The following is a 23,523-nucleotide window of genomic DNA, read 5'->3' as shown; positions in this document are numbered from 1 at the left end:
GGATTGCCTTCCCCTCGGCGTTTTTTCCCAGAACAGTTACCCCTTGTCACACAGGCGCCTTCCTTGTTTGCTCTACTTTTTCATTCACGCTGTTTCTTCCCACACAACGTATGTCCCACAGGAAAGCAGCTTTTCTGATTTTCCTTCAATGTTCCCCACATGCAGAAACACTGTCACACATGTTACACACAACCAATATTGGTTCATGAATGATCAGTGCAGAGCACCTCCCTGTGCTAGAGACACGTCTTCATTAATGAGGCCTCAAACCACAGCTGTCCTGTGGCAGCTACAGCACAGCAGGCTCTCACATGGACATCTGTGCACCTGCTCTTCCCACAGAGCGGCTCTCCCTGAATCTACAGGAGACTCTGCTTCAGAAATTCCAGGATTCCCACTGCAGCCAGCACTAGAGGGCAGGGCAGGGCAGGGAGAGATGGGGGTGGGGGGCGAGCAGAGCAGAATTCGAACAGGAACTTATTTAAGATGACCAATTACAGGACCAATCCTCTCTGCTAATTCCAGGACGTGGTTGCTTAGAGAGTTTAGGAAAAGATGGAAAGAACAATCAATTCCTGGAAGGAGCCAAGAGCAGGATGAGAATGAAAATTCATCTCTCCAGACCACGGACTCTTGAGTGCAGGGATCCCTGAGCCTTGTGGGCACAATGACAGACAACTAAATCACCTCTGGCTGGTGCTGGATAGGGGACACTCAAAAGAAGAAAGAGACCAAACCACATAACGAGAACACAAACTGGCATAGTCCTCTACACAAACAAAGAAACAACAAATAAATCCCAGAAGATGAGGGCTGAGGGCAGGACCCAGGCCTGAGCCTAGGCTGACCCGCACACAGGAAGGCCTTGCTGCCCACGGTTTTGGAGATGTTCCTCATGAGGACAGTGTACAAAGCCTGGTGATGTTGGAGTCCCTGTGATGGAAAGTCCTGGTGGGACAAGGTTCTACTGAAGGGAGAAGGACAAAGGAGCAGAGCGGTGCCCTGCTGAAGAGAGACCAGGAATCAACTGGGCACAGCCCTGACCACACTCGGTCCTCACAGCCTCGCCTGTCCCCCCAGCAACAGCCTCAGCACAGCAAACACACAGGACCTGAAAAGTTCTCGGTTCTTCCCTTTATTTCCTCTCAAATCTTAGGATATTCTTCTTTAATTTTTTAAAAAAATATGTTTTTATTTATTTTCCAAGAGAGGAAGGAAGAGGGAGAGATTGAAACATCAATGATGAGAGAGAATCATCCATTGGCTGCCACTTGCATGACCCGGGTGAGAACTGAGCTGAAATCTGGGCATATGCCCTGAAAGAGAATCCAACCATCACTTCCTGGTTCCTGGGTGGACACTCAGCCACGGAGGCACACCAGCCGGGCTGTTCTCCTTTAATGAACCCATCACCCCTTCACGGCAAGAAGTGAAGAAGAATGCATATCCAGACTCATTTCAATCAGGCCGTAAGGGCTGCAGCTGAGCGCACCAGGAAGTACACACAGGAATGGGGAGGGCCAGCCCCTCCTCTGCTGGACAGGAAGGCTGGGGAGGGGGTGTGGCGGACAGGGGTGGGCCGGCCTCCCACCTCCTCACACTCTGCTGATAGGAACACACACATTCAGATGCCGTTGGCAGAAAGAAATCAGAGGTTCCTGAATCACAAAGTGGGAGTGTGAACAAATCTCCCATCACTCAGTCCCGGACAAGTGCCTCACGCTGTGGAAGAAAATGATGAAGAACAAATTCAGTCCAGTGGCTGTAAGCAGTGACATTCTCAACAGCCCATGCAGACTCACTATGTCCCAAAGAATCCCCATCACCCGGTCCTCTCCCTTTTGCCCCAACCCCTGCTGTCGTCAGAGTCTCACCTTTAGAAGCTGTGAGAGATACATCAGAGCCCTGGGCACTATCGCTGCCTGGGGTAGAACAAAACAGGACGGGGTCAGAGCCCCCAGGGAGGAGACTAAGGGAGGAACTATGGGGGTGAGGCCCCAATGGGATCCAGTCTGTACTATCACAGGATCTCAGGGGTCACCCTCCATACTCACTGGCAGCTTGAGAATAGCTCCCTCCTTTTCCACCTGTGGGAAGAAAACATCCTGTGAGAAGACAGGGAGGAGGCAGGGCCATGAGGTCCCAAATGAACTCCTAGCCCTGGAGCCCTGAGAAGTTTCCAGAACTGAGACTACAGACCCAGGACAGGATCAGGAAACCTGAGGAAACTACACGTGTGGGAACTGGACCAGCCATCCTCCCGGAGGTCTGTCCTCAGCAGGGACCTTCCACCCTGAGCTGGGAGTGCTGGGCACCAGGCCCCCTCACTAGAATCATCAAGGTGATGAATCTGTCCCTCATGTTCACCCGTGTCTTACTAAAGAGTGAGTGTCAGCAAATAGGGCCCCAAACTGGGCAACCACACGTGTGGGGATGGTACTTGCCATTAATGAAGTAGAACATACTTCTACCTGGGCTTGCAACCCCCAGTGAGACAAGACACTCAGCCCCACCCCTTCCCTACCTGAGAGCTTCCTCCTCCTCCACATCAATCCAGTGACCACAGCGACCACAGCTCCAAGGAAGACCAGGCCCACAACGAGGGCCACTCGGGGGATGGTGGCCCAAGGAGACGGCTCTGGGAAGGGAACGGGAGGTGAGGGCCCTGCCCCCCAGGCCTCAGCCCCGACCCCACTGAAGTCCTCCACAGGCCCCTGCTTCCCTGAGACCAGGCTCTGTGCCCACGCCCCTCCTCACCCCATCTCAGGGTCAGGGGCTCGGCCAGCCCCTCGTGCTGCACATGGCACGTGTATCTCTGCTCCTCTCCAGGGGGCACCACCAGGGCCGCCCACTTCTGGAAGGTTCCATCCCCCGCAGGCCGGGTCTCCACAAGCTCCATGTCCTGGGTCTGCTCCTCCCCATCACGCTGCCAGGTCAGGCTGATGTCCGCAGGGTAGAAGCCCCGGGCCCAGCACCTCAGGGTGACCTCGTGGTCAGAGATGGGGTGGTGGGTCACGTGTGTCTTTGGAGGGTCTGAGGAGAAGGGTGAGGAAATTCAGGAACTTGGCATTGTCAGGGGACCCTCCAGCAGCCCTCATGTGACCACCTGAGAGTGGGCAGGACACCTGGGTTGGGCGAGGGAGCACACAAGCAGCCAGCAGCCTGGACATAGCATCTGGGGATGATCTCTAGTCTTTAGAAAGTTCTAGTCAGAGGGACACAGCCCAGGGTGGGAGGCAGGCCACAGGAGGAGAAATGGATTTCCGGTCCTGCCCTGGGTGGAGTCCAAATGACTCAGAAAAGTCCGTGTCAGACCTCAAGTACACTGGGTGAGGGGCAGGGAACAGGGTCTGAGAGAGCAAGTCGCCCATGGGTCCCAGAGCCACTGCAGGGTCAATGGGAACCCTGATCAGTTATTTCAGGCTTGGTCTCCCCTCTAATTGTCCCTGAGAGAGTGCACCCCAAAGTGTCCCTGAGAGAATGTTGGGCGTCACTGGATCTGAAAAGCCAGCGGACTCAGTCTCCTGGCCCCAAGGAGGGGTGTCTGACACTGATCCTGTGTCCTGTCTCCTTGTTGAGCCCCAGCCCCAGGGGAGATGAGGGAGGCCCAGAGGCCCCTGGTACCTGTGCGCTGCAGCGCCTCCTTCCCTTTCTCCAGGTATCTGTGCAGCCACTCCAGGCAGTCCTCCTCCAGGTAGTGTCTCCATTCCTCTGCCTCACCAACCGCCTCCCACTTGCGCCAGGTGATCTGAGCCGCGGTGTCGGCCGCGGTCCAGGAGCGCAGGTCCCCATTCAGGGCGAGGTAGTCAGTGCCATCGTAGGCGAACTGGTGATAACCGCGGAGGAGGCGCCCGTCCGGCCCCATGTCACAGCCGAACATCCACTGGAAGGTGTGAGACCCTGACCCGCCAGAGGTCAGTGTCGCCCACTTAGCCCCGCCCCGATGACAGCCCCGCCCACCAGTTCCGCCTCAAGGTAAGCCCCGCCCACCAGCTCCGCCCCATGGTCAGCCCCGCCCGGAGGCCAGTCCCACCAGTAAGGTTATAAGTGAAACCCAAATTGAAATCGGCTCTAAGTCCCTGATGGCTCCTCCCGGGTCGGGGGTCGCGGGGGTCCCGCAGCCTCGGGATTGAGGGGTGACCCCGGTTCGTTCGTGGGGTTGGAGTTCTTGGCTGGGTCCCGGGGCCCGCGTGGCTCACCGTCCTCGCTCTGGTTGTAGTAGCCGCGCAGGGTGTGCAGGTTCCCCCGGAAAGTCTGTGCTGTGGCCTTGGCGTTCCCGGTGCTCAGGTCCCAATAGCCCGGCTCCTCCCGCTCCATCCAGGGCGCCCGCGGCTCCGCCCTCTGACTCTCCGAGTCGCTGTCGAACCGCTCGAACTGCGTGTCGTCCACGAAGCCAACAAGGACGAAGCGGGGCCTCGGCTGGCCCGGCCGGGACGCGGAGGTGTAGAAATACCTCAGGGAGTGGGGGCCTGGGGGCCGAAGGGGTGGGGCTGACACCGGGCAACCCTCCTCCAGCAGAGAGTCCGGCTCCCAGGTCGTTCACCCCCCAGGGGTGAAGGAGACCCAGAGACAGAAAGGAGGGTCAGGCCGAAGGTTGTGGAGACACTCCTTTCCGGGGTCCTGTGCCCCCGCCCCCTCGCTCGTCCCCAGCAGAGGCCGTTCCCTCCCGACCCCACACTCACCTGCCCAGGTCTCGGTCAGGGCCGGGGGGGTCCAGAGCAGCAGGAGGAGGGTTGGGGACCCCATGAGCAGCATTTTCCGGGTGTACGAAGTCTTGGTGAGTCAGTGGAGACTTAGTTCTGGGAACGCAAGCGACGCTGATTGGCTTCTCCAGAAAGCGGACACCCAATGGGAGTGGGAACTGAGGCCGCGTCACGAGTATCCAGGAAGGAGGGCCCCACACAGGCTGTGAGAGGAAATGAAACTGCAGGGAGGTGGGGACTCCCCAACGCGGAGCTTCCCGCTTCAGCCTCCGCCCTGGGGCTGGGACCCTGAGACCAGGCCTGGGACCTGGGACGTTGCCCTGACCTCTCCCCCTGCACGGAGAGCTCCTGTCACACCGTCTCCCTCAGTCCTGCCCAGGGGTGTGTGAGAACCAGGGAGACACCCCAGGCTGGGACCAGCCCTTTCCTCCCCTTCTCCTCCTGGAACCCCTCTCCCTGGAATGAACTCTGCCTCCCACCCTCACCTCTGCCCTGGACACTTCCAGAGGAAAGCTCACCCTGGGAACTTGACACAGCCCCTGACCACACTCCGTGCTCACAGCCCCTCCTGTCCCACCGGCTACAGACTCAGCACAACAAACACATGGGTTCTAGAAAGTTCTCAGTGATTCCAATTATTCCCTCTCTAATTTTAGAATCTTCTCTACTTACCCATCAGCCCTTCCTGGCCAGAAGCAGGAAAACAAATTCACATCCAGAGTCTTATTTCAATCAGCCAGTAAGAAGTTGCCTCTCAGTGCACCACGAAGTAAACACAGGATGGGGCGGGGCCAGCCCGGGCTGTGCTGGACAGGAAAGTGGGAGGGAGGGGGAGGGGCGAGCCTCCCACTTCCTTAAGTCATGCGGATAGGAAGGCACATTTAGATGCCCTTTGCAGAAAGAAATCAGAGGTTCTTTATTTTTATTTTTTATATTGAAAATAATTTTAATTGATCCATCACAAAAGCATTGAACAAGCAAGTAATGTTAATAAAAAAATTTAAATGAAATATTTAAAACAAAACAGCAGTGCAGAGAATAAAATGTGTGCATAATCACACATATTTTAACACTTCCACATTCATTTGGGAATCAGGCCTTTAAATTTTGGAGCCATGTTAACTTACAGGCAAATGAGGGAATGTAATGAACATATTCTACAGAAAGTTATAACCTGGAAAACTACTTCCCTAGAGTATTATTGCCAGACAGTAATTATATGTTTTTGAGAATTAACAATCTTAATTTATTTTTTAAAATCAGAGGTTCTTGATGTTAGGGCTATTGGACAATATAACCCTTAAGGGCCATTTGTAAGCTTCTCACCACAGGGGAGCAAGAGCAGGAAAAACTTGCTAGGCACCAGGAGTGAGACCATATAAGCAACTGAAATTTTCCAAAAGGCACCTGATCCCACACCTGCATTCCATCCCCTTCCAAGCCAACTATTTAGCCCCCAGACCCACTGGCCACAGAGTTTCTTGCCAGTGACTGCGTCTAAGGATGAAACTCAAAATTGTGGGTGTTGCCATCATCCACCCAACCTCCCCTTGGCTCGGTGCTCTGCAGCCCTTCCCTTTGGTATCGCATCCCCATCCTCTTTCCTTGAATAAATTCCATTTTTCTTTATTTCCATTCAAATGGCTATGTAGCCTGCCCGCATATCACCATGCTAACCTTTCACTTGAGTCACAAAGTGGGAGTGTGGATAAATCTCCCATGACTCAGTCCCACACGGAGCACCACAAGTAAAGACAGGGACGGCGAGGGCCCAGCCGGGCTCTGATGGACAGGAAAGTGTGAGAAGGGCCAGTGGTGGGAGTGTTGGGCCAGCCTCCCACCTCCTCATGTTATGCTGATAAAACACACACATTCAGATGCCATTGGCAGAAAGAAATCAGAGGTTCTTGAATCACAAAGTGGGAGCACGAACAGAACAAATCTCCCATCACTCCTCCCCCCACAAGGCACATGCCACACGCTGTGGAAGAAAATGATCATGAAATATTCAACTCTGTGGCTGTAAGTGGTGACATTCTCAACAGTCCATGCAGGCTCACTCTGTCCCAAGAATCCCCATCACCCGGTCCTGTCCTCTGGTTACATCAGGATTTTACCTTTAAAAGCCAAGAAAGATGCATCAGAGCCCTGGGCACTATTGCTGCCTGAGGTAGAACAAAACAGGAAGTGGTCAGAGCCCACCCGAGGAGAGGAGACTAAAGCAGGAACTATGGGAGGTAAGGTCCCCCATGGGCTCCCATCTTCACTGTCATAAGGTCTCAGGGGTCACCCCTTCTATACTCACTGGCAGCCTGAGCATAGCTCCATCCTTTTCCACCTGTGGGAAGAAAACATCCTGTGAGAAGACAGGGAGGAGGCAGGGCCATGAGGTCCCAAAGGAACTCCTAGTCCTGGAGCCCAGAGAAATTTCCAGAACTGTGACTACAGACCCAGAGCAGGATCACGAAACCTGAGGAAACTACACGTGTGGGAACTGGACCAGCCATCCTCCCGGAGGTCTGTCCTCAGCAGAGACCTTCCACCCTGAGCTGGGAGTGCTGGGAACCAGGTCCCCTCACTAGAATCATCAAGGTGATGAATCTGTCCCTCATGTTCATCGTGTCTTACTAAAGAGTGAGTGTCAGCAAATAGGGCCCCACACTGGGCAACCACACGTGTGGGGATGGTACTCGTCATTAATGAAGCAGAACACACTTCTACCTGGGCTTGCAACCCTCAGTGAGACAAGACACTCAGCCCCACCCCTTCCCTACCTGAGAGCTTCCTCCTCATCCACATCAATCCAGTGACCACAGCAACCACAGCTCCAAGGAAGACCAGGCCCACAACCAGGGCCACTAGGGAGATGGTGGCCCAAGGAGACGGCTCTGGGAAGGGAAGGGGAGGTGAGGGCCCTGCCCCCCAGGCCTCAGCCCTGAACCCACTGAAGTCCTCCACAGGCCCCTGCTTCCCTGAGACCAGGCTCTGTGCCCACGCCCCTCCTCACCCCATCTCAGGGTCAGGGGCTCGGCCAGCCCCTCGTGCTGCACATGGCACGTGTATCTCTGCTCCTCTCCACGGGGCACCACCAGGGCCGCCCACTTCTGGAAGGTTCCATCCCCCGCAGGCCGGGTCTCCACAAGCTCCATGTCCTGGGTCTGCTCCTCCCCATCACGCTGCCAGGTCAGGCTGATGTCCGCAGGGTAGAAGCCCCGGGCCCAGCACCTCAGGGTGACCTCGCGGTCAGAGATGGGGTGGTGGGTCACGTGTGTCTTTGGAGGGTCTGAGGAGAAGGGTGAGGAAATTCAGGAACTTGGCATTGTCAGGGGACCCTCCAGCAGCCCTCATGTGACCACCTGAGAGTGGACAGGGCGCCTGGGGAGGGCGAGGGAGCACACAAGCAGCCACCAGCCTGGACACAGCATCTGGGGATGGTCTCTAGTCTTTAGAAAGTTCTAGTCAGAGGGACACAGCCCAGGGTGGGAGGCAGGCCTCAGGGGGAGAAACGGATTTCTGGTCCTGTCCTGGGTGGAGGCCAAATGACTCAGAAAAGTCCGTGTCAGACCTCAAATACACTGGGGGAGGGGAGGGAACAGGGTCTGAGAGAGCAAGTCGCCCATGGGTCCCAGAGCCACTGCAGGGTCAATGGGAACCGCTCATCAGTTATTTCAGGCTTGGCCTCCCCTCTAATTGTCCCTCAGAGACTGCACCCCAAAGTGTCCCTGAGAGAAAGGTGGGCGTCAAGCTTGGGAACTGGATCTGAAAAGCCAGCGGACTCAGTCTCCTGGCCCCAAGGAGAGGTGTTCTGACACTGATCCTGTGTCCTGTCTCCTTGGTGAGCCCCAGCCCCAGGGGAGAAGAGGGAGGCCCAGAGGCCCCAGGTACCTGCGCGCTGCAGCGCCTCCTTCCCTTTCTCCAGGTATCTGTGCAGCCACTCCAGGCACTCCTCCTCCAGGTAGTGTCTCCTTTCCTCAGCTACACCTTCTGCCTCCCACTTGCGCCGGGTGATCTGAGCAGGGGTGTTGGATGCCGTCCAGGAGCGCAGGTCCTCGTTCAGGGCGATGTAGTCGGTGCCATCGTAGGCGGACTGGTCATAACCGCGGAGGAGGCGCCCGTCCGGTCCCATTTCGCAGCCAAACATCCACTGGAAGGTGTGAGACCCTGACCCGCCCCCCCGCCTCGCGGTCAGGCTCCGCCCCACCCAGACCGGACCCCATCCAACCCTCAGGGATTAAACCTAAACTGAAAGTGCAACCAGGTCCTCCCAGGTGGTGGGCCAGGAGGGTCTCACGCCCTCAGTGTGAAGCTTGGACCCGGACACTCAGGGCGACCCCGGTCCGTCCGTGGGGATGGGGATCATGACCGGGTCGCTGGCCCCAGGCCCGCGTGGCTCACCCTCCTGGCTCTGGTTGTAGTAGCCGCGCAGGATGTCCAGGTTCAGTCGGAAACTCTGTGCCGCGACCTCGGCATTCCGCGTGCTCAGGTCCCAATAGCCCGGCTCCTCCTGCTCCATCCACGGCGCCCGCGGCTCCATCCTCCGGCTCGCGGAGTCGCTGTCGAACCGCACGAACTGCGTGTCGTCCACGTAGCCGACGACCACGAAGCTGGGCTTACGATATCCGGGCCGGGACTCAGCGGTGAGGAAATGTCTCAGGGAGTGGGAGCCTGGGGGCCGGAGAGGAGGGGCTGACCACCCGCGACCCTCCTCCCGGCGCGGGTTCGGGTCCCAGGTCTGTAGGACAGGATGGGGTCCGGGTTTGGGGGTCTGCGCGGGGGTGGTGGAGACGCGCCCAACTCGGGGTCCTGCGCCCCCGCAGGTTTCCCTCGCTCATCCCCGCAAAAGCCGTTCCCTTCCGACCCCGCACTCACGCGCCCAGGTCTCTGTCAGGGCCAGGGGCCCCCAGAGCAGCAGGAGGAGGGCTGGGGACCCCATGACCGCACCCTCGCTCTCTGTAGTCTGAGCCCCGATGAGGCCCTGGAAGCATTACACCGGGAGCAGCGGTGACGCTGATTGGCTTCTCTAGCACCTGACACCCAATGGGAATGAGAACTCGGCTCGCGCGTCACGAGTATCCAGGAAGAAGGGCCCCACACAGGTTGTGAGAGGGGAAGTGAAACTGCAGGGAGATAGTAACTCTCCAACACTGAGTTTCTGGCTGAGGCTGGGACCCTGAGACCAGGCCTGGGACCTGGGACGTTGCCCTGACCCCTCCCGCTGCACGGAGAGCTCCTGTCACACAGTCTCCCTCAGTCCTGCCCAGGGGCTGTGTGAGAACCAGGGAGACACCCCAGGCTGGGACCAGCCCTTTCCTCCCCTTCTCTTCCTGGAACCCCTCTCCCTGAAATGGACTCTGCCTCCCACCCTCACCTCTGCCCCTGGACATTGTTAGGTCGCTGAAGGAGGAACCCAGGAGGCCAGAATGGTGAAGGATTACGAATTTAATAGATCACCCGCACATCAGGTGTCTGAGCCCCAGATGGCTCCAGCACCCAGTGACAGGAGTCCGCTGTTTTCAAAGGACTTCTGGCAGGCTTTTCTGGGCGGAGAGTTCTCTGTGCAGGTCTGGAGGGGAGAGATAACGGAATGTGGTCTCAGCAAGTAAAGTGTGGTCTCAGGGAATGTCCATAGGGAAATGGCCTGAAAAGTCAGTTCCCCGGGGAGGGGTAACAACTCAATTGCTCCATCCAACCTAACAGACACTTCTAGAAGAAAACTCACCCTGGGAACTTGATGCCAGAGAGTGAGCTCGCCCTGGGAAAGGGGGAGGAGGGTTTTCTCTTTAATCCTGGAGGAGATGTGCCTGAAAACATTGGATAGGGATTATACCAAATAAAATATTGCTTGCTTTAATTGATTAGTTTCTTCAATGCTCTAAATTTCACTTTTAGAAAAGTTTGAGATAGAGAAAGGAGATACAGCAGTATTTGTAAGATCTTCTTGGTAATGCCATTAATAATGATGTTCACTACAGTGAGTGGAAACAAAGTTGAGAACATACACTAGCTAGATCAAAGAGTTTAAAGACTGGGCATCTCAAATGGGGCATTCCTGTTCATGTTGAATTGGTGCCAACAACCATCAGTGGACACAGTCCCGTCCCCCAGATGTAACCTCTAACCTGATTCCTGTGCTTCTTAGACCTTGAGGTACTCTAAAGATTTTCCATAAGTATATACACATCTGCAAAACAAATCTTCGTTTTGCCCGTTTTACATTTGCCGGCACAGAGGTCTGGTACTGCATGGACACGTGGCGACTCTGCGTTACCTAAGGGTCATCTCCCACCTGTGAGGCTGTCCTTCCATTTTGAGTGCTGAGTCTTACATTTTATGATTATCCTGAAATGTTGCTATTTTTCCATTGATGTATATGTGGTTGTTCCAGTTTTTGCTGCAAACATTAGTGTACATGTCTCCTAGGGCACAGGACAAGAAACTCCCCAGAGGGGATGGTCAGGGGTGGGAATGCTGGGCTCTGTGGGGCCTGTACTTTAACCAGACTCGATGATGCTCATGTGACTTCAAAGTGCCTGTGCCAATTTAAACTTTTACCAGGAATGTGGAAGACTTCATGTTGCTGACATAGTTGTTCTGAAAATAAACCAAAACACAGATTAAGTAGAAGCATTAAGAGTTGAAAGTCAGTTCTTTGGTTCCTTGCATTGCAGAATCACCGAGACATTTTCTTTTCAGACTATTCATTATTTCCTTTACTTTTATTCCATAGCCCTTGTATTTATACTTTTAACATATAGACCCACGTAATGCTTCACTTGACATGACCACACAGCATTATTTTATATGATTGGGAGATCTGATGACAAGCACAAAGGAAGGAGAAAAGGAAAGACAGAAGGGAGAAGGGAGGAAAGACAGAAAATATAGGAGAGAACAGGAGAACTGGAAACAGCGAGTGCAGGTAACATTTTCCAAGTGCAAGGAAACCAAGACGTAGACTAAGAGAAACTGAAGAGAGCTTTATTACTTATCCGCTGCTGAGCAACAAACTACCCCAAACTTCAGTGGCTCAAAACAATAAGCCACTATAGAAGGGATGAGGTGGGGTAGACAGCTGACCTGTGGTAACGGATTTGAAGCAGATGGTGTTGGAAACCTGTAATTGTCCTCTAATGTGTTCAGTGTTCTCAGTGAAGCAGGAAACAGGGCACTAGCAGTAACAGATGGGGAAGGAGGGCTGCTGTTTGAGCAGAGAATGGGGGACTGAAGGAGCCGTGCAGGGACAGGATGATTGTGGGCAGCGGAGTGGATACCTTTGTGGTCTGAGTTATGACCTTAACATGACAGTGTCACGTGGCTGTATTTTTCTCCAACCTCCAGTAGCTTCATGTGGCCAGGTGCACGGTAGGCAGAGGTAGAGTTCACAAGCAAGAGTGACACAGCAAGGGAGAGCCAAGGAGGGGTTGAAATGGTGAATCATGGAATTTAAGATGAGTGAGGAGGGAGGAGAGGACATGGAGGGTGAGGGACAGTGAATAGATGACTGGATAATAAGCTCAGATCCCAATGGGCTCAAAGGATTGTGGGAGTTGATGTACCACAGGGAGGACGCAGGCCTGGGAAACAGGCACATTTGTGATGAATGGTTTACTGATATTGCATTACAACATATGATGAAACTAGAGGCCTGATGCAGGAAAATTCATGCAAGAGTAGGCCTTCCTTCCCCCAGATGCCGGCACCTGCTTCCCTCCGGCACCCGGGACCTAGGCTACTTCACTCTGGCCCCTCCACTGTCCTTCTGGGGGAAGGCCCTGGGGAGCGGAGCTTTAGCCCCAATAGTCCCAATGTGCATCTCCACACTGTGGAAGGTTGTGTAGACATTGAGATGTTGTTCCCAAATAGGAGATGACTTTATTTTGAAAACTGAGTTTGAAAAAAAAAAAAACAACAACAAGAAATAAGGAGTAGAAGAAAATGTTTCTACTTTTCAGGTTTCCATGGTGTTATCCTCAAGGGATTGGAGAGAGGGCTGGCAGTGAGGAGATGGGAACCTCAGAGATGGCTCCTGGCTCCTGAGCACTATTCTTAGTCAATCCCTGTTGTGTCCTGACCTTGACACTGTGGAACCCAGGACTCTCCAAAGCTTCTTCATCCCCCTAATTAGCCCTGCATTCAAGTCAGCCCCCTGGGACCCACTTACAGCACAGGGCTGAGCATAGAAGAGCCTGTTCCCCTTTCTGCTGTTCAGCCAGAACCTCCCAGGGTCTCCCTCTGTCCCAGCACCAGAACAGGGCTTTGAGCGCAGCAGCGGGGCCCTGTCCTATGTCAAATCGGGGGTGCAAAGTGTTTCTCCAAATGCAAACTGATGTTGATTCCTCCTCCCCATTGAGTCACCGTGGACGCTGCCTGAGAAAGAGCCAGGTCTCCTGGGCCATAACCGCTGGCTCCCAGGTCCAGCTGCACCCCACAATCAAACTAGGAGTCCTTAGTCCCCCGGATGGGACCTTGGACACCCAAGAACCTGTCCCCTGTTCCCGCTGCTGCCTCTGGAGCTAGAGACCTTCCTCCTGGGAACAAGTGCCACTTGTCTCAGAGCTTGGGGTGGGGTGGGGCTGGGGTGTCAGGCCTGGGAAGGCAAGGATGCCCCTGAGGAGGTCAGGATGGGGCAGTCAGCACGCAGAGGGGTAGAGGCTTCAGGGAGGAGAGCAGCAGGGGAGGGTGTGCCATGGGGACACCTGCTGGTGTTTGGGTGGGGTCCTCCGGGTCACAGACAGCAAAGGGCTGGGCTGCCCCTGTAGGGAAGAGCCCTGGTCCCAAAGACCTGGGGTGTCCAGGGTCCCACTAGCTGGGCCAGTGCCCCTGCCAAGTCTGAGCCCAGCCCCGAGCAGCAGGCCATCCTGGCCTTCAGGGGTCCCTTCCTCCCCTGGGACAGGACAGGCCTCAGAACAGGCCAGGGGCCCTGAGGACCAGGCGCTGAACCTGGGTGTGGGCTGGGCACCGCGCTGGGCGACAGGGACCTCAGCGAGGACCCAGGCTGCCCACTGCCCAGCAGCGGTCCCGTCACCTCCACTGCGTGTGGCCAGAGGACTCTGGGGTCCCATCTCTTTCCTCTGTGGGGACCCACCCACCCGCCTCCTCAGACAGGACCCTCCCCACCCTGCTCTCTGCTCCCCCCACCCCTGAACATAGAAACTCCGCAGCCTCAGCCCTAAGCCTCATTCCTTCCTGACAGCTGAGCCAGGACTCTGGGGGTGCTATAGGCTGAATGTGTGTGTCCCCTCAAGATTCACAGGTGGAAACCTAACCCCTATGTGATGGTATTTGGAGGTGAGGCCTTTGGAAGGCGATTGGCATATGAGAGTGGAGCCCTGATAACAGAGACTCCAGAGCTGCCTGGCCTTGCCCACATGTGGGGACACAGTGAGGGGACGGGCGTCTATGAGCCAGGAGTGGCCCTCACCAGACACTGAATCTGCTGGCACCTTGACCGGAACTTCTCAGCCTCTAGAACTGGGAGGAATAAGCTCTGTCAGTCATAAGCCAGGCTATGGTCCTGTTTAAGCTGCTGAACAGGCAGGGGGTCCACAAGCCAGGGGAGGGCTCCCCAGAGCCCCATGTGTGGCAGCTGAGCTATGGCTGCCTCTGAGCATCAGTCATCCTGACCCCAAAACCTACCCGGACCTCCAACCCAAAGGACATCAGAGGCAGGTGGTGGGCAGGTGCCCAGCTCTGTGGGAGACCAGAGTCTGGGGGCACTGAGCATCAGGCTTGAGGAGGGGCTCAGGAAATGGAGACCAGTAGGCAGGTAACAAAATCACACATCAGAGGAAAAGCATTTATGGACTGAGTTGTGTCCCCAAAATTCACACGTTGAGGCATCAGCTCTCCAATGTGACTGCATTTAGAGACAGAGCCTTTAAGGAGATCATCAAGGTTAGATGAGGTCATGGGTTGGGGCTCTAATGGGACAGGACAGGTGGTTATAAGAGAAAGATATCAGATACCTACACCCCCCTCCCTGCACACACAGAGGAAAGGCCCTGGTAGGACATGGGGAGAAGACAGCCACCTACAAGCCAGCAAGAGGGCCCTCAACCAGAAATCACACTGCCTGGCACTTTGATCTTGGACTTGAAGCCCCCAGAACTGGGAGAAAATAAACGTGCAGTGTTTCAGCCACGCTGTCAGTGGTGTTTGGTTATGGCAGCCCCATCGGACTGAGACAGGCTCCAAACCAAACACAGTGACCCTTCCTTACCGACTCAGATCAGCTGTAAGGAGCCTGGTCAGCATTTACTCACTCCTTCACCCACTACGATGTCCGAGGGCCTCTGTGCCAGGCTTCACCTTAGGCCTGGTAAACATTTCATGAAAACAGTCAGACGCCCGCTCTCCTGATGCTGACAGTCTGACAGGAGAGACAGACAATAATGAGAACATAGGAACAGCAGTGAATTCTATGGTCTGTGTTCCTGTTATCGACGCCTGGGTAACAAACAATTTCACAGTAAAACGACCTTTTAATTCTCTCCCATTCTCTGGTTGACTGGGCTCAGCAGGCAGCTCTTTTGCTCCATGTCCCACGGGATTGGGCTGCAGGCACTGGGGTCCTGACTGGTGAATTTGTCATATACTTTTCTGTCAGTCTCTACAAGATAGCAAATTTGAAATTATCTCTTCACCTTTTTCCTCCAATGCAAACCCCCTCTTCTCTAGCAAACACCAGTCTTTTCTCTGTATCTAGGTCTGTTTCTGTTTTGTTTATTCATTTATTTTGATGCTTAAATTTCACATATAAGTGACTTCTTTCACTTAGCATAATACTCACTAAATCCATCCATGTTGCCACAAGTGATAAGATTTCATTCTTTTTATGGCTGAGTAATATTCCATTATAGATCTTCTATGACTGTATTACTGTCAATCTCTCCTTTTATATCCATTAATATTTGCTTTACATGTGCATTTAGGTGCTCCTGTGTTGGGTGCATTAATGTTTACAAGGGTTATATCCTCTGGTTGGATTGATCCTGTTTTCATTATGAAATGTTCTTCTTTGACTTTTTTTAGAATCTTTGTTTTAAAATCTACTTTATCTGGTAGTAGTATTGCTGCCCAGCTTTTAGTTTGTTTGCTCCTATTTGCATGAAATATCTCTTTGATCTCTTTACTTTTGGTCTGTGCTTTTCAATCTGAAGTCAGTCTCTTGTAGACAGCGTATATAAGGGTCTTGTTTTCTCATCCATTCAGCTACCCTATGGCTTTTGATTGGAGCATTTAATGCACTTACATTTAAAGTGAATATCAATAGGTATGTAGTTTTTACAATTTTATTATTAAGATTTATGTCTTTTTTCTCTCATTTTTTAAAAGAGAAGTTCCTTTAACATTTCTTGTAATACTAATTTGGTGAGTGCAGTCAAAAATTCCTCACCATCCCACAAAGAGCCAGCGAGTAGCCCTCCAGATGGGATGTCCTTTATTGCTCACTTGATTTCTAGCCAAATCTGAGTGCCTGCAAAGTGCCAAAGTCCCAGTCTCAGTTCTTTGCTCCATTTTAGACTTGTCATCCTTATCCATCCCTCAACCCAGTAACTGAACTCTTCTGACAGAATAATTCCACACATAAAGAACCTTGGTGAGAGCCAGATATCATGTCCCTCCATAAGAAAGGGAAACCCACGGCCCCCAACATTCATGAATCTGGACACGTAACCACATGCCGGACTCTGACTCAGGCCCAGGTAACGCAGAGAGGCTGGGACTGTGCAGGCTGCATTTGGCCAGGGAGGTGGGAGAGGCAGTGACAGTGAAGGTGTCAGGAGCAGCAGAGGTAGCCATCCCAGCCAGAGGGCCAGGGGTCACCATCAGGGGTCAGTGGTGTGAGCAGTGACATCTGTGCCCAGCACCAGGGAAGAGGCTCCCACCTCAACTGAATGTGCATCAGTTTCTGGCTGTGTGACCTGAAGCCTGTGGTTTTCCCCAAAATACTATTAGACCCCAATATCATAGATATACTACTTTATATCTAAACTAGAGGCCTGGTGCACAAAATTCGGGCATGGCATTGTGTGTGTGTGTGCGCAGGGGGGGGGGGGGGGGGGGCGGTCCTCAGCCCGGCCTGCACCCTCTCTAATCTGGGAACCCTCCGGGGATTTCTGGAACATCCCTCGCAATCTGGGACTGCTGGCTCCTAACCATTCACCTGCCTGCCTGCCTGATCACTCCTAACCCCTCTGCCAGCCTACCTGATAGCCCCTAACAATCTCTGCCTGCCTGATCACCCCTGACAACCTCTGCCTACCTGCCTGATTGCCCCTAACTGCTCCCCTACTAGCCTGATAGCTCCTAACTGCTGCCCTGCTGGCCTGATTACCCCTAACTGCTCCTCTGTTGGCCTGATGGCCCCTAATCGCCTCTGACTCAGCCCCTGCACTTGGGATCCAAACTTCCCTCCCTTTGGCCAGCGGCAGGCAACTGGGACCACAGGCAGCTTCGCCAGAGCCGACCGCAGGCACCCAGGACTGAGGGCAGCTTTGCCCTGGCTGGCCGCAGCCAGAGGCACCCAGAAGTGCAGGCAGCGACGCCCAGACCCGCTGCAGGTGCCCGGGACCGTGGGCGGCTTTGCCTGGGCCGGCCACAGTCACAGGTGCCCAGGACCCTGGTGGCTACACCCGGGCCCAGCTTTTATCAGGAAGGACGTCTGGAAGATGTTTGGTCTAATTAGCATTTTTCTCTTTTATTAGTGTAGATTAGAATAGCTTGGGATTCCATTGTTTGCTCCAAGAAATATATCTAGGGAACAGCTTCAGAGAGCAAGCCTTCAGAGATGTTATTATTGGGACTCAGGGCCCATGTCTTATCTCTTCCACCTGACTCTACCCCATGGCAGAGAGAATGACTTGTAACTCCCAACATTATATCTCATAACTGGTGATAAATGCCCTCCCTTCTGTTTATCAGGAAAAATTAAAAGGTTTAAATATGGATTTAAAACCCCTCCCCACCCTGAGCTGTGGCACTGACCTCAGTGGTTCCCAGGCTGGCTGAGCCCCAGGATTGCTTGTGAGCTTCTTACAAAACCCCAACCTTTCTCAGACCCAAGACCCAGAGAATCAGGCACAGACCAGAACCACCTGTGTAACAGCCCTGCAGGCGAGGCTGACACTCAGACACGGGGAGTCCTGGTCTGGGTTCTCACTGTTCAATGTAGGATCTGAAGACCAGCAGCATCAGCACCTTGGGATAGAGCCAGACTCTCACACTCTGCTCCGGACGTTCTGAGCTAACAAGAGGTCCAGGTGGTTCCTGCGCACAGGAACGTTGGGGGCTCCATGGTCCCTGTGTCTTCTAGACCCAAAGACAGAACAGAGCAGTCAGCTCTGGTGTGTGGTCTGACCAGATGGCTCAGCACTGAGTCCTGGGTTCAGTCCTTCTTCCTTGGTCTCCTGTAGCCATCAGTTGCTTGGTGACCTCGTCCGTTCTCAAGGCTTTAAATGTCATTTACCTGTGTCGCCTCCCAAGTCTGTTTCTCCAGCCAACATCTCTCCTGATCTCCAGACTCCTCTGTCCAACTGCCAATCCGACGACTCCCGTGTGTTGTAACAGACGCTCCGCTCCAGCATCTCTTAAAATGAAGGCCGGTGATGGCCCTCACATAGGCTGCTCCAGAGTCTCCCCATCTCTGCTAATGGGAGCTCTGTCTCTCTACTTGTGTCCTCTGAGATTTTTGGTGACCTTGACTCCTCTCTCACATGCCCCAGAGTAACCATTAGGCACTCTCTGAAGTCCATCTTCAGAAGGAACCAGAATCCCAGCATGCCCTCTCTTTCCACCGCTCAGCCCCTGGAAGCCTCTCCAGCCTGGAGCCCCTCCCAGCCTCCTCCTGCCTCCCCACAGCCCCTCACCTCCCACTGTACACAGCTCAGCAGCCACAGTGATCCTTTAAAGGGTGTACAGGCCAGGCCTCTCCTGCTCTAAACTCTCCTGTGGCTCCCTCCTCACTCAGAGCACAGTCCCTGCCCTTCTTCCCTCCTCCAGGCCCAGGAGGTCTGGCCTTGTCTTTATCTCATCTCCATTACTCTCTGCTGCATTCCCACACTGGCCTCCTCCCTCTTAATCCAGACACACTCCTGCGCCAGGCCATTCCCACTGGAGGTTCCACTGCTGGAAAAGACTTCCTTCCGACATCCTCAGGGATGATTCCTCATGTCCTTCAATGCTTTCCTCAAGCTCCCTTCCCAGTGAGGCCCCCACTGACTGGCCACCCAAATCAAACAGACACGCCCTAGCTGGTTTAGCTCAGTAGATAGAGTCAGCCTGTGGACTGAAGAGTCCCTGGTTGGATTCTGGTCAACCTCACATGCCTGGGTTGCAGGCTCCATCCACAGCAGGGGATGTGCAGGAGGCAGCCAATCAATTACTTACTCCCATCTTTGATATTTTTCTCTCTCTCTCCCTCTCCCTTTCTCTCTGACATCAATAAGATATCCTATCTAATAAAGAGAGAATATGCTACTTGACCATCACTCTGTCACAAAGATGCTGCACCCACAGCTGAGGCCAAGTTCCCATAAGGAGGCTTAATGAGCAATCAGCAGGGATCTGAGGGTATGCCTTCCCCTGCCCCTGTAGGGCTTGATAGAGGACCTCAGGCCACACCCCCTACCCAGCAGGGCTTGATAGGAACCTCAAGGTACACCCCCAGTGCTGGGTTGGGGGATCTCAGGCTGCACCCCCCACCTGGCAGGGCTTGACAGGGGACCTCAGGCTGTGCCCCCCATCCGACAGGGCTTGGCAGGGGACCTCAAGGTGCACTTCCCATCTGGTGCTGGGCTAGGGGACCTCAGGCTGCTTCCCCCGCCCCAGCACCAGGCCTGGGGACCTCAGGCTGTGCCCCTCACCTGGTGGGGTTTGACAGGGTACCTCAGGTCATGCCCCCCACCCAGCAGGGCTTAACTGGGGACCTCAAGGTGCACTCCCAGTGCTGGGTTGGGGAACTCAGGCTGTGACCCCTGCCGGTGGGGCTTGATGGGGGATGTGAGGCTGTGCCCCCTCCCAGTGCTGGGCCGGGGGACCTGAGGCTGAGCCCCCCAACCTGGCGCTGGGCCAGGGATCCTGAGGCTACGCCCCCTGCCTGGCAGGCTTGACAAGGGTGGGACTGGCAGAGTCTGGATCTAGCCCAATTGGAAGGAGGGCCAGCCAGGTCTGGGTCTCATGGGATTTTTAGACACATGTGGGTGGGGGGGACTTGACTCTGGGTCCCGTGGTGTGCCCCAGATTCTGACAGGAGAAAGGTTTTCATATACATTTTACTAATTTTCTTTCATCTCTGACACCTCTATTATAGAGAAAGAGCAAATAGCAATATTAAATTATTTCCTATAATTAATCCCCTTTAAATGTGCACGAATTTCGTGAACTGGACCACTAGTATATGTGTGTGTGTGTGTGTGTGTGTGTGTGTGTATAAACAAACAAACAAAAATAAACACCCATGGTCCGTGTCCTCCACAGCCACACTTGGGATTGCCTTCCCCTCAGCGTTTTTTCCCAGAACAGTTACCCCTTGTCACACAGACGCCTTCCTTGTTTGCTCTGCTTTTTCCTTCACGCTGTTTCTTCCCACACAACGTATGTCCCACAGGAAAGCAGCTTTTCTGATTTTCCTTCAATGTTCCCCACATGCAGAAACACTGTCACACATGTTACACACAACCAATATTGGTTCATGAATGATCAGTGCAGAGCACCTCCCTGTGCTAGAGACACATCTTCATTAATGTGGCCTCAGACCACAGCTGTCCTGTGGCAGCTACAGCACAGCAGGCTCTCACATGGACATCTGTGCACCTGCTCTTCCCACAGAACTGCTCTCCCTGAATCTACAGGAGACTCTGCTTCAGAAATCCCAGGGTTCCCACTGCAGCCAGCACTAGAGGGCAAGGCGGGGAGAGAGGGCTAACAGGAGCTTATCTAAGATGACCAATTACAGGACCCCTTCTCCCTGCTAATTCCAGGACCTGGGTGCTTGGAGAGATTAGGAAAAGATGGAAAGAACAATCAATTCCTGGAGGGAGCCAAGAGCAGGATGAGAATGAAAATTCATCTTTCCAGACCGCGGACTCTTGTGTGCAGGGACCCCTGGGCCTTGTGGGCACAATGACAGACAACTCACCTCTGGCTGATGTTGGACAGGGGAAACTCAAAAGAAGAAAGAGACCAACACTCATAATAAGACACAAACAGGCATAGTCCTCTACACAAACAAAGAAACAACAAATAAATCCCAGGAGATGAGGGCTGAGGGCAGGACCCAGGCCTGAGCCTAGGCTGACCCGCACACTGGAAGGCCTTGCTGCCCACGGTTTTGGAGATGTTCCTCATGAGGACAGTTTACAAAGCCTGGTGATGTTGGAGTCCCTGTGATGGAAAGTCCTGGTGGGACAAGGTTCTACTGAAGGGAGAAGGACAAAGGAGCAGAGAGGTGCCCCAGCTGAAGAGAGACCAGGAACCAACTGGGCACAGCCCTGACCACACTCGGTCCTCACAGCCTCGCCTGTCCCCCAGCAACAGCCTCAGCACAGCAAACACGCAGGACCGGACAAGTTCTCGGTGCTTCCCTTTATTTCCTGTCAAATTTTAGGATCTTCTTTTTTAATTTTTTAAAAATATGTTTTTATTGATTTTCCAAGATAGGAAAGAAGAGGGACAGATTGAAACATCAATGATGGGAGAGAATTATCCATTGGCTGCCACTTGCATGACCCGGGTGAGAACTGAGCTGAAATCTGGGCATATGCCCTGAAAGAGAATCCAACCATCACTTCCTGGTTCCTGGGTGGACACTCAGCCACGGAGGCACACCAGCAGATTGTTCTCCTTTAATGAACCCATCACCCCTTCATGGCAAGAAGTGAAGAAGAATGCATATCCAGACTCATTTCAATCAGGCCTTAAGGAGCTGCAGCTGAGCGCACCAGGAAGCACACACAGGAATGGGGAGGGCCAGCCCCTCCTCTGCTGGACAGGAAGGCTGGGGAGGGGGTGTGGCGGACAGGGGTGGGCCGGCCTCCCACCTCCTCACACTCTGCTGATAGGAACACACACATTCAGATGCCGTTGGCAGAAAGAAATCAGAGGTTCTTGAATCACAAAGTGGGAGCGTGAACAAATCTCCCATCACTCAGTCCCGGACAAGTGCCTCACGCTGTGGAAGAAAATGATGAAGAACAAATTCAGTCCAGTGGCTGTAAGCAGTGACATTCTCAACAGCCCATGCAGGCTCACTATGTCCCAAAGAATCCCCATCACCCAGTCCTCTCCCTTTTTCCCCACCCCCTGCTGTCGTCAGCGTCTCACCTTTAGAAGCCGTGAGAGATGCATCAGAGCCCTGGGCACTATCGCTGCCTGGGGTAGAACAAAACAGGATGGGGTCAGAGCCCCCAGGAAAGGAGGCTAAGGGAGGAACTATGGGGGTGAGGCACCCATGGGATCCAGTCTGTACTATCACAGGATCTCAGGGGTCACCCTCCATACTCACTGGCAGCTTGAGAATAGCTCCCTCCTTTTCCACCTGTGGGAAGAAAACATCCTGTGAGAAGACAGGGAGGAGGCGGGGCCAGGAGGTCCCAAATGAACTCCTAGCCCTGGAGCCCTGAGAAGTTTCCAGAACTGAGACTACAGACCCAGGGCAGGATCAGGAAACCTGAGGAAACTACACATGAGGGGAGTGGACCAGCCATCCTCCCAGAGGTCTGTCCTCAACAGGGAACTTCCACTCTGAGCTGGGAGTGCTGGGAACCAGGCCCCCTCACTGGAATCATAAAGGTGATGAATCTGTCCCTCATGTTCACCCGTGTCTTACTAAAGAGTGAGTGTCAGCAAATAGGGCCCCACACTGGGCAACCACACGCGTGGGGATGGTACTTGCCATTAATGAAGCAGAACACACTTCTACCTGGGCTTGCAACCCCCAGTGAGACAAGCCACTCAGCCCCACCCCTTCCCTACCTGAGAGCTTCCTCCTCCTCCACATCAATCCAATGACCGCAGCGACCACAGCTCCAAGGAAGACCAGGCCCACAACCAGGGCCACTAGGGTGATGGTGTTCCAAGGAGACGGCTCTAGGAAGGGAAGGGGAGGTGAGGGCCCTGCCCCCCAGGCCTCAGCCCCGACCCCACTGAAGTCCTCCACAGGCCCCTGCTTCCCTGAGACCAGGCTCTGTGCCCACGCCCCTCCTCACCCCATCTCAGGGTCAGGGGCTCGGCCAGCCCCTCGTGCTGCACATGGCACGTGTATCTCTGCTCCTCTCCACGGGGCACCACCAGGGCCGCCCACTTCTGGAAGGTTCCATCCCCCGCAGGCCGGGTCTCCACAAGCTCCATGTCCTGGGTCTGCTCCTCCCCATCACGCTGCCAGGTCAGGCTGATGTCCGCAGGGTAGAAGCCCCGGGCCCAGCACCTCAGGGTGACCTCGCGGTCAGAGATGGAGTGGTGGGTCACGTGTGTCTTTGGAGGGTCTGAGGAGAAGGGTGAGGAAATTCAGGAACTTGGCATTGTCAGGGGACCCTCCAGCAGCACCCATGTGACCACCTGAGAGTGGACAGGGCACCTGGGTTGGGCGAGGGAGCACACAAGCAGCCAGCAGCCTGGACACAGCATCTGGGGATGGTCTCTAGTCTTTAGAAAGTTCTAGTCAGAGGGACACAGCCCAGGGTGGGAGGCAGGCCTCAGGGGAAGAAACAGATTTCTGGTCCTGTCCTGGGTGGAGGCCTAATGACTCAGAAAAGTCCGTGTCAGACCTCAAGTACACTGGGTGAGGGGCAGGGAACAGGGCCTGAGAGAGCAAGTCGCCCAT

General features: G+C 54.2%; 1 protein-coding gene across 10 annotated transcripts in view; it reads right to left on the bottom strand.

The window, feature by feature from the left end:
• Positions 1-1,112: 1,112 nt before the first annotated feature.
• LOC307105088 (patr class I histocompatibility antigen, A-126 alpha chain-like) overlaps positions 1,113-23,523 on the bottom strand; it is a 52,812-nt gene continuing 30,401 nt past the window's right edge. Inside the window, exons 1-9 of one of the 10 annotated variants that reach the window (XM_079780547.1) lie at positions 5,376-6,792; positions 4,683-4,924; positions 4,200-4,469; positions 3,625-3,900; positions 2,758-3,033; positions 2,525-2,638; positions 2,055-2,087; positions 1,875-1,922; positions 1,144-1,722 (exon numbers count right to left, since the gene is read on the bottom strand). In XM_079780547.1, the coding sequence (XP_079636673.1) occupies positions 1,718-1,722; positions 1,875-1,922; positions 2,055-2,087; positions 2,525-2,638; positions 2,758-3,033; positions 3,625-3,900; positions 4,200-4,469; positions 4,683-4,755 (1,095 nt within the window). In that variant the 5' untranslated portion in view covers positions 4,756-4,924; positions 5,376-6,792 and the 3' untranslated portion in view covers positions 1,144-1,717. Of the gene's footprint in view, positions 1,723-1,874; positions 1,923-2,054; positions 2,088-2,524; positions 2,639-2,757; positions 3,034-3,624; positions 3,901-4,199; positions 4,470-4,682; positions 4,925-5,375; positions 6,821-7,008; positions 7,042-7,477; positions 7,592-7,710; positions 7,987-8,588; positions 8,865-9,098; positions 9,369-9,572; positions 9,698-21,313; positions 21,874-22,025; positions 22,074-22,206; positions 22,240-22,676; positions 22,791-22,909; positions 23,186-23,523 lie in introns of those variants that run through there. The other 9 variants (XM_079780546.1, XM_079780548.1, XM_079780544.1 and 6 more) reach the window with 9 other exon arrangements.

This window comes from Cnephaeus nilssonii, assembly GCF_951640355.1.
Source record: "Cnephaeus nilssonii genome assembly, chromosome: 9".
Lineage (NCBI taxonomy): Eukaryota > Metazoa > Chordata > Mammalia > Chiroptera > Vespertilionidae > Cnephaeus > Cnephaeus nilssonii.
This window is presented reverse-complemented; position numbering and strand designations above follow the sequence as displayed.